The 12,507-nt window shown below is 45.5% G+C and overlaps 1 protein-coding gene across 2 annotated transcripts; it reads left to right on the forward strand.

Moving 5' to 3' along the window:
• Window positions 1-248: 248 nt before the first annotated feature.
• On the forward strand, window positions 249-9,855 carry LOC308662483 (zinc finger and SCAN domain-containing protein 26-like). 2 transcript variants are annotated; one of them, XM_081318343.1, is made up of 4 exons: window positions 249-323; window positions 2,434-3,400; window positions 5,032-5,158; window positions 6,225-9,855. In XM_081318343.1, exons 2-4 carry the CDS (start codon window positions 2,642-2,644, stop codon window positions 7,034-7,036), a joined length of 1,698 nt encoding a protein of 565 aa, XP_081174469.1. In that variant the 5' UTR covers window positions 249-323; window positions 2,434-2,641; the 3' UTR covers window positions 7,037-9,855. The 2 variants fall into 2 exon arrangements, with proteins under 2 accessions (XP_081174469.1, XP_081174470.1); XM_081318344.1 differs by lacking the exon at window positions 249-323 and adding an exon at window positions 373-556.
• The last annotated feature ends 2,652 nt before the right edge of the window (window positions 9,856-12,507 follow it).

Consider the following 12,507-nt stretch of genomic DNA (forward strand, 5'->3'; position numbering starts at 1 on the left):
AACTAGAACGTGCAGTTTAATAATAGCGATGGCAGTAAAACTATCCCGTCAAGCACTGTTTTTTTTTGTTTTGTTTTGTTTGTTTGTTTGTTTGTTTGTTTTAACGTGGCGACTTTAAGATGTGTGGACTTCAACTCCCAGCATTTCCCGGTCATCCTGGTCTCTCAAAGACTTCCGCCAGCCCGTTTCCCTGGCCATAAAAGAGTTAAAGCCATAGAGCCGGCACTCCTAGAGGAGCCTCATAGATGGCCGAGGAAAGCTCCTTCCTGTTTGCTGCGGAGCCCGCGAGTCGCTGCCGAGGAGGGCCGAAGAAGAAAGGGCAGGTAAAGGAAGCGAGGCAACCGGGTTGTGGGGAACGGCTACACGCGTCACGGCCGTCGTAGTAGGCCTCTGCGAGAGAGCTGGGCTACGGAAACGAGAGTCGCGAGGGTTTCGCGTCTCTTTGCCGCCGTCCAAGTTTTCAGGCTGGGTTCTGGGCAAGCCCGATAGGATAATAATTAATTATTTTCCCACCAATTTTACCCATTTAGACACAGGTAAACATTTCAAAGTCCAGGTTTTGTGTTTCCCACACAAACCATGTCTGACGAACTTCTCTTTTTTTGGGTCGGGCAAAAGAAGTGTGAGCCATAAGGCATAATTCAGAGACCTCAACAGACAATAATCCTCTTTTTGTTTTCCCCAGCTCTTCTCTTCCATAAAAGCTTTTTATGCAAGGGGCATAAAGGGTGAAAATTAGCATTTTTTTTTAAATCGTTCAACCCCAGGATCCTAGGAAGGCAGGTTCAGCTATCGCAGGGGTCTTCAAACCTGGCCCTTTTATGACTTGTGGACTTCAACTCCCAGAATTCCTCAGCCAGGCATGCAGGCTGAGGAATTCTGGGAGTTGAAGTTTATAAGTCATGAAAGGGCCAAGTTTGAAGACCCCTGAGCTATCGGGTAATTTTTTTTTTTTGCTTTGTTATCTTGATCTAAAAAAAAAATCTGATCTGAGGGACGCGGTGGCTCAGTGGGTTAGGGCGCTGAGCTTGTCGATCAGAAGGTCGGCAGTTTGGCGGGTCGAATCCCAAGTGCCGCGTAACAGAGTAAGCGCCTGTTACTCGTCCCAGCTTCTGCCAACCTAGCAGTTCGAAAGCACGTAAAAATGCAAGTAGAAAAATAGGGACCACTACGGTGGGAAGGTAACAGCGTTCCGTGCGCCTTTGGCGTCTAGTCATGTCGGCCACATGGCCACGGAGACGTCCTCGGACAAGCGCTGGCTCTTCGGCTTTGAAACGGAGATGAGCACCGGCCCCTAGAGTTGGAAGTGACTAGCACACATGTGCGGGGGAACCTTTACCTTTTTATCTTGATCTGGAAAACCAGAGGTGAAAGAAACACTTTCCTGGAGGGAGGGAGGGAGGGAGGGAGGAAAGGGGAGTTTAGCTGTAAAGTATCCTCCAAACTCTATAAAATAATGAGTCTTAACTGGTTGGGAAAAGGGAAAAAAAGAGAGGGGGTTTCTTTAACACTCTCCAGATAGGAAATTAAGGTGACCTCTTCCTGTCATGAATGTAATAGAGCAGATCTTTGCTGTATCTAATAAACGGTGTTTCTCGACCTTAACTTTCAGGCTTCTGGACTTCCATTCCCAGAATTCGCCTCCGCTTTCAGGCTTCTGGATTTCAATTCCCAGAATTCCCCAGCCAGCGTGCCTGAGAAGCATATGCTTAGTAGAATGTTCCATTAGAGGTGTCACTCAAGCTGCCCCCCAGTTTAGTGTTCCTCAACTGCAGGAATGTGAAATCCCCTCAAATTCTCCAGCCCGCCTTCTGTGGTTGAGAAACATTGAAGTATATACACTATATCAGGGGTGTCAAACTCAATTTCATTGAGGGCCGCATCAGCATTGCGGTTGCCCTCAGGGGGCCGGATAGGTATGGCCGGGGTGGGCGTGGCCTACTGGGTGGGCGTGGCTAGAGTGCGTATGGCCTACTGGGTGGGCGTGGCCAGCTCTACATCGTTCACATCAAGGGTGCCTATGGGGGCCTGGGTAGGAGTGGGACAGATCTGAGGGTCTCTGGCAGAAGGAGGGTCTCTGGGCCAGGGCCAAGGCAGTGGGGGCCATTCCCTCACTGTTTCCAGGATGGCTTCGCGGGCCACATGAAACCACTTCGCGGGCCGGATCCGGCCTTGTGTTTGACATGTCTGCTATAAATGAAAGCAAATCTCTCCACTCCCATTTTTCACTCCCAAGCCCCCAATCCTACTATTTCCAAGTGTATAAGGCATCCAGGAGCACCATCTCTTCATAAGAGATCCCCAGAAGTTTTGGAAAGTAGAGTCGCTTCCCATTCTTGAGTAATTGCAACAAAAATGTTTGTGTATCTATGTATTTGCTTGCAATGGTTGGGATATCTTTCTAGCCCTGTCATTTTCTATTTTTCGGTGCAGGAGCAAGAGGAAGTTCTGTTCTCTCAAAAGACGGCAATTAGAAATTCTTGATGCTTCGCTGCTTTCCTTCCAAGCAGTGTTGTTGAATGATTCTTTTAGGCTGTTGATACTGGAAGGATCTAAGAAGGACGTCTGCAGTGCTTCTCTCAAGGATTGACAGTGAAAAAGAGAAACAGGCAATAAAATAAAGCTCGTTGCTGAGGAGGAAATGGCCGTCGCACATAAAACAGAGGCAACCAAGTGTCTCCTAAAAGAAAATGTAGATCCAGAAATAAAAATGGAAGCGCAGTGTTCTTCAGGCCTTCAGACTGGAGAAGGAAGGAAAAGAGAAGATTTCCCAGAAACTGAGAAGATCAAGCAGGAGTTTATCCATCAGGTGAAACAAGAGCCAGAGGAAGGACCATCTGGAAATTGGGATGCCCAACTGCAAGAGTTTCTGAAGACGCTGCAGGCTCCCGATTCCGGTGGAGAAAGCCCTTCACCGGCCTGGAATGACTCTAAAGCCACTCAGGTGCTCTCTCAGAGGATGAGGGATGCCAGCAACTGTCCCAGAGGAGTTTGGATGGCTCAGGCCCAGCCACATCTGTCCGTTGAAGCCCAGCGGGACTATGAGAGTTCTCCGGAAGTTGCATCCGATGGGAAGGGGCAGAAGGGGGTGGTGAACAGGCCTGGAGCCAGGCTGGAGAATCAGCGCCGGCAATTCCGGGAGCTGTGTTACCAAGAAGCTGAGGGGCCTCGCAAACTCTGCAAGCATCTCGAAGAACTTTGCCACGAGTGGCTGAAGCCGGAGCAACACACCAAGGATCAGATCCTGGATTTAGTGACACTGGAGCAGTTCTTGACCATCCTGCCTTGGGATATGCAGAACTGGCTGAAAAAAAACGGTCCAAGGACCTGCGCCCAGGCTGTGTCCCTGGCAGAGGATTTCCTTGTGAGGCAACAGGAGGTCAAAGGCTGGAGCAAGCAGGTGAGTCTCTTTGGACAATGGCAACCTTGTCCATTGTTGAGAGGGCGACGCATAAAATCTCCTGCGTGAATGTGACTGCAGTCTTAGCTGACCTAACTTTAATCCTTAGATCACGGGGATCAAACTCACCGCATCACGCAACGTGTCGCGACTTTTTTTTTTGCATTGCCGGATCTGAGGTGGGTGCGTCCTCCGTACGATGCAACCGGCCCGCGGTTGACACCCCTGCCTTAGATCCTGAAAGTATAGTGCAAAAGCACAGATCTTTTGGGGAATCTTTCCTGGGTGTAATCTGCCAGTGATTTCCACTGCCTGTTATTTTAAAGTTGATCGTGTCAGTCTGATTTAATTTGGAATTAGAGGTTTAGTCAGAGGTTGCATTAAGCCCCAATTCGTGGAATAAGAGTACAAAAAAAAGGCTAAAGTAAAATGAAATAAGTGACCTCGTACCTGTGAAAATTACGGACCCAACCAGGCTTCTCTTTTGTGGTTCTTGGGTGTCCATGGTGTTTAATCCTTTCAGCCACTGTTTCTCAATTTTGGCAAAGATAAGTGGACTACAATTCCCAGCATTCCCCAGCCAGCATGCTGGCTAGAGATTTTGGGAATTGGAAGTCCCCACAATTTAAAGCATGGTAGAGCTACATTGCTTTAAACTACTCTGAAATACTTAGCAATTTTTCTTCAAAGTAAAACAAGAAAGTCCAGTTGCCTTGTCAAAAAACATCTTTGGAATAACTGACCTTGATGACTGAGAATCTCCGTAGACATTTTGCAGTTATAAGTCCGTGAAATGAGTTTATTCTCCCCACCCCACCCCACCCCCATAGTAATAGTAATAAAGTTGGAAGGGACCTTGGAGGTCATCTAGTCCAACCCCCTGCTCAGGCAAGAAACCCTGTACCATTTCAGACAAATGGCTGTCCAGTCTCTTCTTAAAAACTTCCAGTGTTGGAGCATTCACAGCCTCTGGAGGCAGGTTGTTCCACTGGTTAATTGTTCTGGCTGTCAGGAAATTTCTCCGCTCTTTGGTTAGTTTCCATCTGTTGCTTCTTATCCTGCCTTCAGGCGCTTTGGAGAATAGCTTGACTCCCTCTTCTTTGGGGCAGCCCTTGAGATACTGGAACACGGCTATCATGTCCCCCCTCGTCCTTCTCTTCATTAGACTAGATGTACCCAATTCCAAAAGGGACGCGGTGGCTCAGTGGGTCAGGACGCTGAGCTTGTTGATCAGAAGGTCGACAGTTTGGCGGGTCGAATCCCGAGTGCCCTGTAACAGAGTGAGCGCCTGTTACTCGTCCCAGCTTCTGCCAACCTAGCAGTTCGAAAGCACGTAAAAATACAAGTAGAAAAATAGGGACCACAACGGTGGGAAGGTAACAGCGTTCCGTGCGCCTTTGGCGTCTAGTCATGCCGGCCACATGACCACGGAGACATCCTCGGACAAGCGCTGGCTCTTCGGCTTTGAAACGGAGATGAGCACCGGCCCCTAGAGTCGGAAACGATTAGCACGTATGTGCGGGGGAACCTTTACCTTTACCCAATTCCAGCAACCGTTCCTTATATGTTTTAGCCTCCAGTCCCCTAATTATCTTTGCTGCTCTTCTGTCGCATTGTCTTTGCTGCTCCAGATGATGGGGATGATGGAGGAGGAATCTGAAAAGCCCCCCAAAGGAAACCAAGCTCTCTCAGAAATGGTGAAGGCACAACTTTGTAAAGAAGCCAAGCAGGAAGCTGGAGGGGATGCAGGCACATCGGGTAAGTCACTTTGAGCGCCTAAGAGATCAAATATTAGGGGTCTCTTTGGCCTCTTCTGCACAAGAGCCTTAAGCTGTGTGTCTCCAGTGGCCGATACCAACAAGTAATAGCACCTTCAACATTCTCTAGTGACGAGTTTCTCAACTCAGCAACTTTAAGGTGGGTTATGTTATGGCTCCTCCCTTTAAACCAGAGGTAGGCCACCTTGGCTCTCTTACGACTCGTGGACTTCAACTCCCAGAATTCCTGAGCCAGCATGGCTCAGCTTGGAAACCTCTCCCTTTCCCCTCAGCGTGGCTGGCTCAGGAATTCTGGGAGTTGAAGTCCACGAGTCATAAAAGAGCCAAGGTGGCCCACCCCTGCCTTAAACCTTTTGGTGCTGCCACCCCTTAAAGAGAATGTTAAATGGAGAAAGTATGAGTAGGTATCCTACAAAATAGGATGGCTGACTCCTGCTGCAGTGGCCTCGCCAAAGAAGTAGGAAGCCTCATAGGAAAAAACAAAGATACTGTATTTTATTGCCAAGAAATATCCCTGATCTGGAAAACAAGTGTGGTTAGTGGAGGATTATGCTGTTTTGTAATGCAAGGTTTCAGATCTTTAAAATAAACTGTCAACGCTGCTAACATCGAATGTTATTGCTTGACAAGAGATGAAGAAGTAGCCATTTCATATGTTAAACCTGTGTATTGCTTTAAGAGATTGAGTTAAGGTTGGGAGTGGGGAAGAGGAGGATTGTACCTTCAAGGCCATCTCTAATTAAAGAAGATAAGAACTTGGCAGCAGTTTCTAACGGAAGGGAAACTGATTCTTTAAATTAATTGGAGAATATGATTAATGACAACATTAGAAAGGCGGAGAATTGTGTTTTAATATATTGTGCAAGAGGGCGGAGATTTCAGATTCCAGCTTCCTTCGAGCAAGCATTTGCCGGTGTATTAGGCTGAATAAAGGACTTTTAAGGTAAACAATGCCTCAGAGTCACTTGAAAAGTCCATAGTCGGAAACTTGACATCAACTTTGAATACTAGCTAGATTGTCTGATTTTTGCCTCCTCCCCCCACAGTCGATGGTTGGCCTGAGCTACAGAGGACATCGCTGGGATCTGCTAGAGAGAATTACATCCTGGCTCCGGGTAAACCTGGTGGGAGTCCACATGCAGCAGAGCAGCAAGACCGAAGCAAAAACGAGGCTGGAGCAGAGCAGCTGTCCGACTCAGAAGGGTTCTTCCAAGCGGCTGACGAATCCTCCTTCCCCAACACCAGGGGGAAATACCATGCAGGGGGGCTCAGCCAAAGTTCCCACCTTGAGGCATGCGACAAACCTGACCCGAAGGAGAAGCGTTACAAGTGTTGGCATTGCAGCCAGACCTTCGGGAGTAGCTCAGATCTCTTGACCCATGAGAGGACCCACGTGGCCGAGAAACTCTACACCTGCTCCCACTGCGGAGAAAAACAGAGAATCCGCGCAGGGCAGTCCTCCCACCTCTGCTCCCACTGTGGGAAAAACTTCGGCTGGATTCCCAAAGAGAGGCTCGGCGCCGACGAAGACAAATGTTTCATGTGTTCCGACTGCGGGAAGTGCTACATTCGGCGGACGGACTGCCTTAAGCACCAGAAAACTCACACCGGAGAGATGTACATCTGCACAACCTGCGGGGATAAGTTCTCCTCTTACACCTGTCTCAAAATGCACCAGATGGTCCATCGAGGGCAAGACACGTTCAAATGCTTGCACTGTGGGAAATCCTTCATGTCTGGGTCCCACCTGATACTGCACGAACGGGTCCACAAGAACACCTGCTCGTACTGCGGGAAAAGCTTCGGCCGAAAATCAGAATTGTATGAACACCAGAAAACTCACGCAGCCACGGAGTAGCCATTTTTAACCTTATTTAACCGTAGGAAAATATTTTCTGAACCTCAGACGACAAAAGCTTGGTTTGTGAACAGCCGGAGAGACACAACGATCTCTGAAAGCCTTCGATATTATTATATGGGCGCTGACAGGTTCCAACTTTTATTACCCGGGATTTTTTTATTTTTTTTAAATACAGCAAAAGCAGAAAACAAGTGAAAAATTTACTAGGAAATAAGTGTGAAAGGGCTGTGCAGGGATTCCGAGTCGGAGCGTTTAAGACCAGGGAGTCTTCAAACTTGGCCCTTTTATGACTTGTGGACTTCAACTCCCAGAATTCCTCAGCCAGGCAAGCCAGGCAGCCAGGCTGAGGTATTTTGGGAGTTGAAGTCCACAAGTCATAAAGGGGCCATGTTTGAGAGTATGAACACAGCAGTTCTCTGTATTGACTGAAAGCTGTTTTTATCTTCATAGGACCCTGTGCCAGCTGGGAGGCGATTGCCTTGTTGCAAGAAAAGACACAACTGCTTTATAGGCAGATGCCACATTGGCATTCCAAATTGTTTTTCGCTGATCAATCCCTAAATTAAGCTGCGTGGTCCAGCTATGATCTAAACTTGATTGTAATTAAATTTAAAGACAAATCAAGTGGAGTATTTTCACACTCCTCCCGCACACCCCCATGCTACATTAAAAAGTAGCACCCAAGGGCTCCAAGCCTTAGGAGAAAAACATTTCATAGATGGGTTATTATTATTATTATTATTATTTACAAAACCATAGGGGTGGAAGGGACCTTGGAGGTCTTTTAGTTCAAACCCCCTGCCCAGTGATGATTTCATATAAGAAGAAAGACCAGCTTTTTGATGTTGCTATAAACTCTTTTTAAGTCGGTTGGTGAACCACACTGACATGCAAAATAGCTTTTTAAAAAAAATTTTCCAGTAGGATTTTACGTGTTCAAAATGTTTGCAAAAAAGGGACCTGTATTAGCAAAAGAAAGCCCTTTTGGTCTTGATAGCACAGCGTAGTAACGTCTTCATTCATTTGCCCAGAAATGTTTTTTGGGGAAAAACTGAGACGAGAGATGGAAGCTGATGCCCCAGATCTCGTGGGATTTGATGCTGCACCTTGTATTTTTTTAAAAAAAGAAAAAAAAAACATCCAGCAATGCAGCAGGAAGAGGGCAGGTGGGCAGGTTGAAATGGGAGAAGCCTTCCCCAGCCTCAGATCCAGATTGAAACTACAGTACCCAGAATTCCTAGCAAGGATGTTCCTTGGCCAATTGTTAGACAATTCTGGGAGTTTCCAAGACAGAACTAACTTTCTTTCTTTCTTTCCTTCTTTCCTTCTTTCTTTCTTTCTTTCTTTCTTTCTTTCTTTCTTTCTTTCTTTCTTTCTTTCTTTCTTTCTTTCTTTCTTTCTTCTTTCTTTCTTTCTTTCTTTCTTTCTCTTTCTTTCTTTCTCTTTCTTTCTTTCTTTCTTTCTTTCTTTCTTTCTTTCTTTCTTTCTTTCTCTTTCTTTCTCTTTCTTCCTTTCCTTCCCTTCCCTTTTTTCTTTTCTTTCTTTCTTTCTTTCTTTCTTTCTTTCTTTCTTTCTTTCTTTCTTTCTTTCTTTCTTTCTTTCTTTCTTTCTTTCTTTCTTTCTTTCTTTCTTTCTTTCTTTCTTTCTCTTTTCTTTCTTTCTTTCTTTCCCCATTCCTCTTTCCCTTTGTCTCTTTCCCTCCTTCCATCTTTTTCTTCTTTTTTATTTTTAATTTCTTTACATTTTGCATTTCTGAACTGCCAAGCTCCTTCAAACAGGGGCATGAAAATATAAAACAGTAAGAATTAAAATGTTACAGTTAAAATGTTTCTCTCTCTCTCTCTCTCTCTCTCTTTCTCTTTCTTTTTTTCTTTCTTTCCTTCCTTCCCTCCCTCCTTCCTTCCCTTTTTCCTTCTTTCCTCTTTTTTATTAATTTTTTTTATTTACATTTTGCATTTCTGAACTGCCCAGCTCCCTCGGAGGGGCATCAAAATATAGTATATAAGAATTAAAATGTTAAAGTTAAAATGTTTGTCTGTCTATCTGTCTGTCTATCCATCCATCCATCCATCCATCTATCCATCTATCATCCTCCCTTCCTCCCTCCCTCCCCCACCATCTCCTTAGCACTTAAACTAGGCCTATTTCTTTATGTGTTTTAGGATTGCATTGCTGTGTCCTCCTTTTAAGCCGTTCTTTCTTTCGTCGCAATTTATGTGTTGTTGGAGGACGTTCCGCTGAATATAGTGGGAATTTCTGATCTAAACATCCTCAAAAAGTGGGGCCATACGCATATTAAGAAATTGGGATACAGGACAGCCTCGTCTATCGTCTGGAACAACCACAGGCCCTAACGATAAAAAGTTTGTATGTCTAGCAGCTTGCTGGTGTAGAAAAGCAATGCCATTCAGAGGATTTGTAATACGATGTAGTAGGAAGTGTGACTCTGAAATAATACTCCATATATGGCATTGCGTCGCATCGTTGCAGGAGCATGGTTAATGCAGTTACTTTTCTGTAAAGGCTCTTGGCACAGTGAAATAACAAATAGCATATTGATCTGCCTAACGTGTCACTATATAATTGCAAGCAAGAGGGCAGGAGGAAGGGAACTTTTTAACTGAAAGATCACGAATGCAGTTGGATGGAGAGTGGTTCTTTTTTTACTCTCTTTTCTGATGTCAGATTGACCATCGCTATTCAAAATGTGAGATTCAATGGAATGGAACCACACTGACCTGGCAGTAAATAAAAACCTAATTTCCCAAGGTTGAATTCTTTTCTAATTTTCAACAATAAAATAAAATTATATTTGCCTTGCAGCTTCCTATCTTTTGTATTTTTCTGTGATCTAGCTGTTGCCAGACGTTGCCAGGCTTACAAAAACCCAGAATTCCCAAATTTCTTTGGCTTTTACTACTGAGGGAACAAAGGTTGAATAATCATAACTAGAAGACAATTATTTAGATTTATAAAAAGGTAAAGGTAAAGGTTCCCCCGCACATGCGTGCTAGTCGTTTCCGACTCTAGGGACCGGTGCTCATCTCCGTTTCAAAACCGAAGAGCCAGCGCTTGTCCAAGGACGTCTCCGTGGTCATGTGGCCGGCATGACTAGATGCCAAAGGCGCACGGAACGCTGTTACCTTCCCACCGGAGTGGTCCCTATTTTTCTACTTGCATTTTTACGTGCTTTCGAACTGCTAGGTTGGCAGAAGCTGGGACAAGTAACAGGTGCTCACTCTGCTACGCGGCACTCGGGATTCGACCTGCCAAACTGCCGACCTTCTGATTGACAAGCTCAGCGTCCTAACCTACTGAGCCACCGTGTCCCTTTTAGATTTATAGGAAATAACAAATTGACAATTTGTTGCCAAAAAAAACAAGGCAGTCTCAGGCTGTAATAATAGGATAGAATCAAGATCATGTGAACTCCAATACCACGTTATAATGCCTTGTAAGACCACACTTTGAATATTGCATCCAGTTTTGATTGCCACAATATAAAAAAAGATGTTGAGACATTAGAAAGTGCAGAGAAGAGCAACAAAGATGATTAGGGGACTGGAGGCTAAAATATATAAAGAATGTTAAAGGAATTGGGTATGTTTAGTTCAAGGGGAACATAAGGGACGCTGTGGCTCAGTGGTTTAGGACGCTGAGCTTGTCGATCAGAAGGTTGGCAGTTTGGCGGGTCGAATCCCGAGTGCCGCGTAACAGAGTGAGCGCCTGTTACTCGTCCCAGCTTCTGCCAACCTAGCGGTTCGAAAGCACGTAAAAAATGCAAGTAGAAAAATAGGGACCACTCCGGTGGGAAGGTAACAGCGCTCCGTGCGCCTTTGGCATCTAGTCATGCCGGCCACATGACCATGGAGACGTACTCGGACAAGCGCTGGCTCTTCGGCTTTGAAACGGAGATGAGCACCAATCCCTAGAGTCGGAAACGACTAGCACGCATGGGCGAGGGAACCTAGTTCAGGGGTGTCAAACTGCCAGCCCGCGGGCCAGACGCATCACAAGGGAACTGCGCCCACCCCATTGCCGGCAATGGGGAAAAAAGCTCTGATATGTCACGCAACGTCACATGACATTGTGAGTTTGACATGCCTGGTCTAGTTTAATGAAAAGAAGGACTAGGAGTGACATACAGCCGTGTTACAATATCTAAGGGGCTGTCACAAAGAAGAGGGAGTCAACCTGTTTGGTATGATTCCGACAGATGAAACCCATCAAAAGAACTTTGAAGCAAAATTCTTCGTTAAAGAACATTTATTTGAGAAACAAAGTATCGGACTACATAGTTGAACCCAAAAACTAAATTCCCTTCCCCCTGATACAAAGGAACAAAGTACAATTCCCACCCCCAATAAATTGCCATAAAACACATTCCCCAATTAGCTTCAAGCATTGGGCTTTCTCCTCAGCTCGTCAAAACATTATCAGCTGGTCCTTGTTCCCACGGCAGCGTTATTATTATTATTATTATTATTATTATTATTATTATTATTATTATGGCTTACTGAGCTTACATCCCCACCCCACCCCCGCTGCACCTGAATTCTATAAGTAAAGAAAAGCATGTTAAAGGAGAAGAGAAAATGGCTGCATTTTCATCCGTTGTCAGAGCAGAAACATCCAATGTTAGCAGCATTGACATTGTTCTCCAACGCACCTGAAGGCAGGTCAAGAAGCTATGGATGTAAACTAATCAAGGAGAGAAGCAACCTAGAACTAAGGAGAAATTTCCTAACAGAAAAACAACTTGCCTCCAGAAATTGTGGGTACTCCAACACTGGAGGTTTTAAAGAAGAGATTGGCCAACCACTTATCTGAAATGGTACAGAGTTTCCTACCTGAGCAGGGGGCTAAACTAGAAAACCTCCAAGGGCCCTTCCAACTCTGTTATTCTGTTAAAGCTGTTCTGTTAATGGGTCTGAAATAAGATCATATGAGGCTGATCCTTTGTGCCCTGAGTAGAATCTATTCAACGATCCACCAGTTTTCTCAGCTGTCCATGACATTGTCAGCAGTCTTCTCCAACACCAGAATTCTAAGGTGCCAAAAACTCTTCCTATCCTGCTTCTTCAAAGTCCAACTTTCACTTCCACAAAATGCCTCAGGGAAATATTGTAGTTTGCACGATCCTGATCTTTGATAAAATGCAGAAGCTGTCTTGTTATTTGCCCTTCCTGCAAATCCTGATGTGGTCAAAGGGTATAATGCAGGTGGGTAGGCAACTATAGGGACGCGGTGGCTCAGTGGGTTAGGACGTTGAGCTTGTCGATCAGAAGGTCGGCAATTTGGCGGGTCAAATCCCGAGTGCCGCGTAACAGAGTGAGCGCCTGTTACAGAGTGAGCGCCTGTTACTCGTCCCAGCTTCTGCCAACCTAGCAGTTCGAAAGCACGTAAAAATGCAAGTAAAAAAATAGAGACCACTTCGGTGGGAAGGTAACAGTGTTCCGTGCGACTTT

Source organism: Vipera berus (genome assembly GCF_964194415.1).
Source record: "Vipera berus genome assembly, chromosome: 2".
NCBI classification, from domain to species: Eukaryota; Metazoa; Chordata; class Lepidosauria; order Squamata; family Viperidae; genus Vipera; species Vipera berus.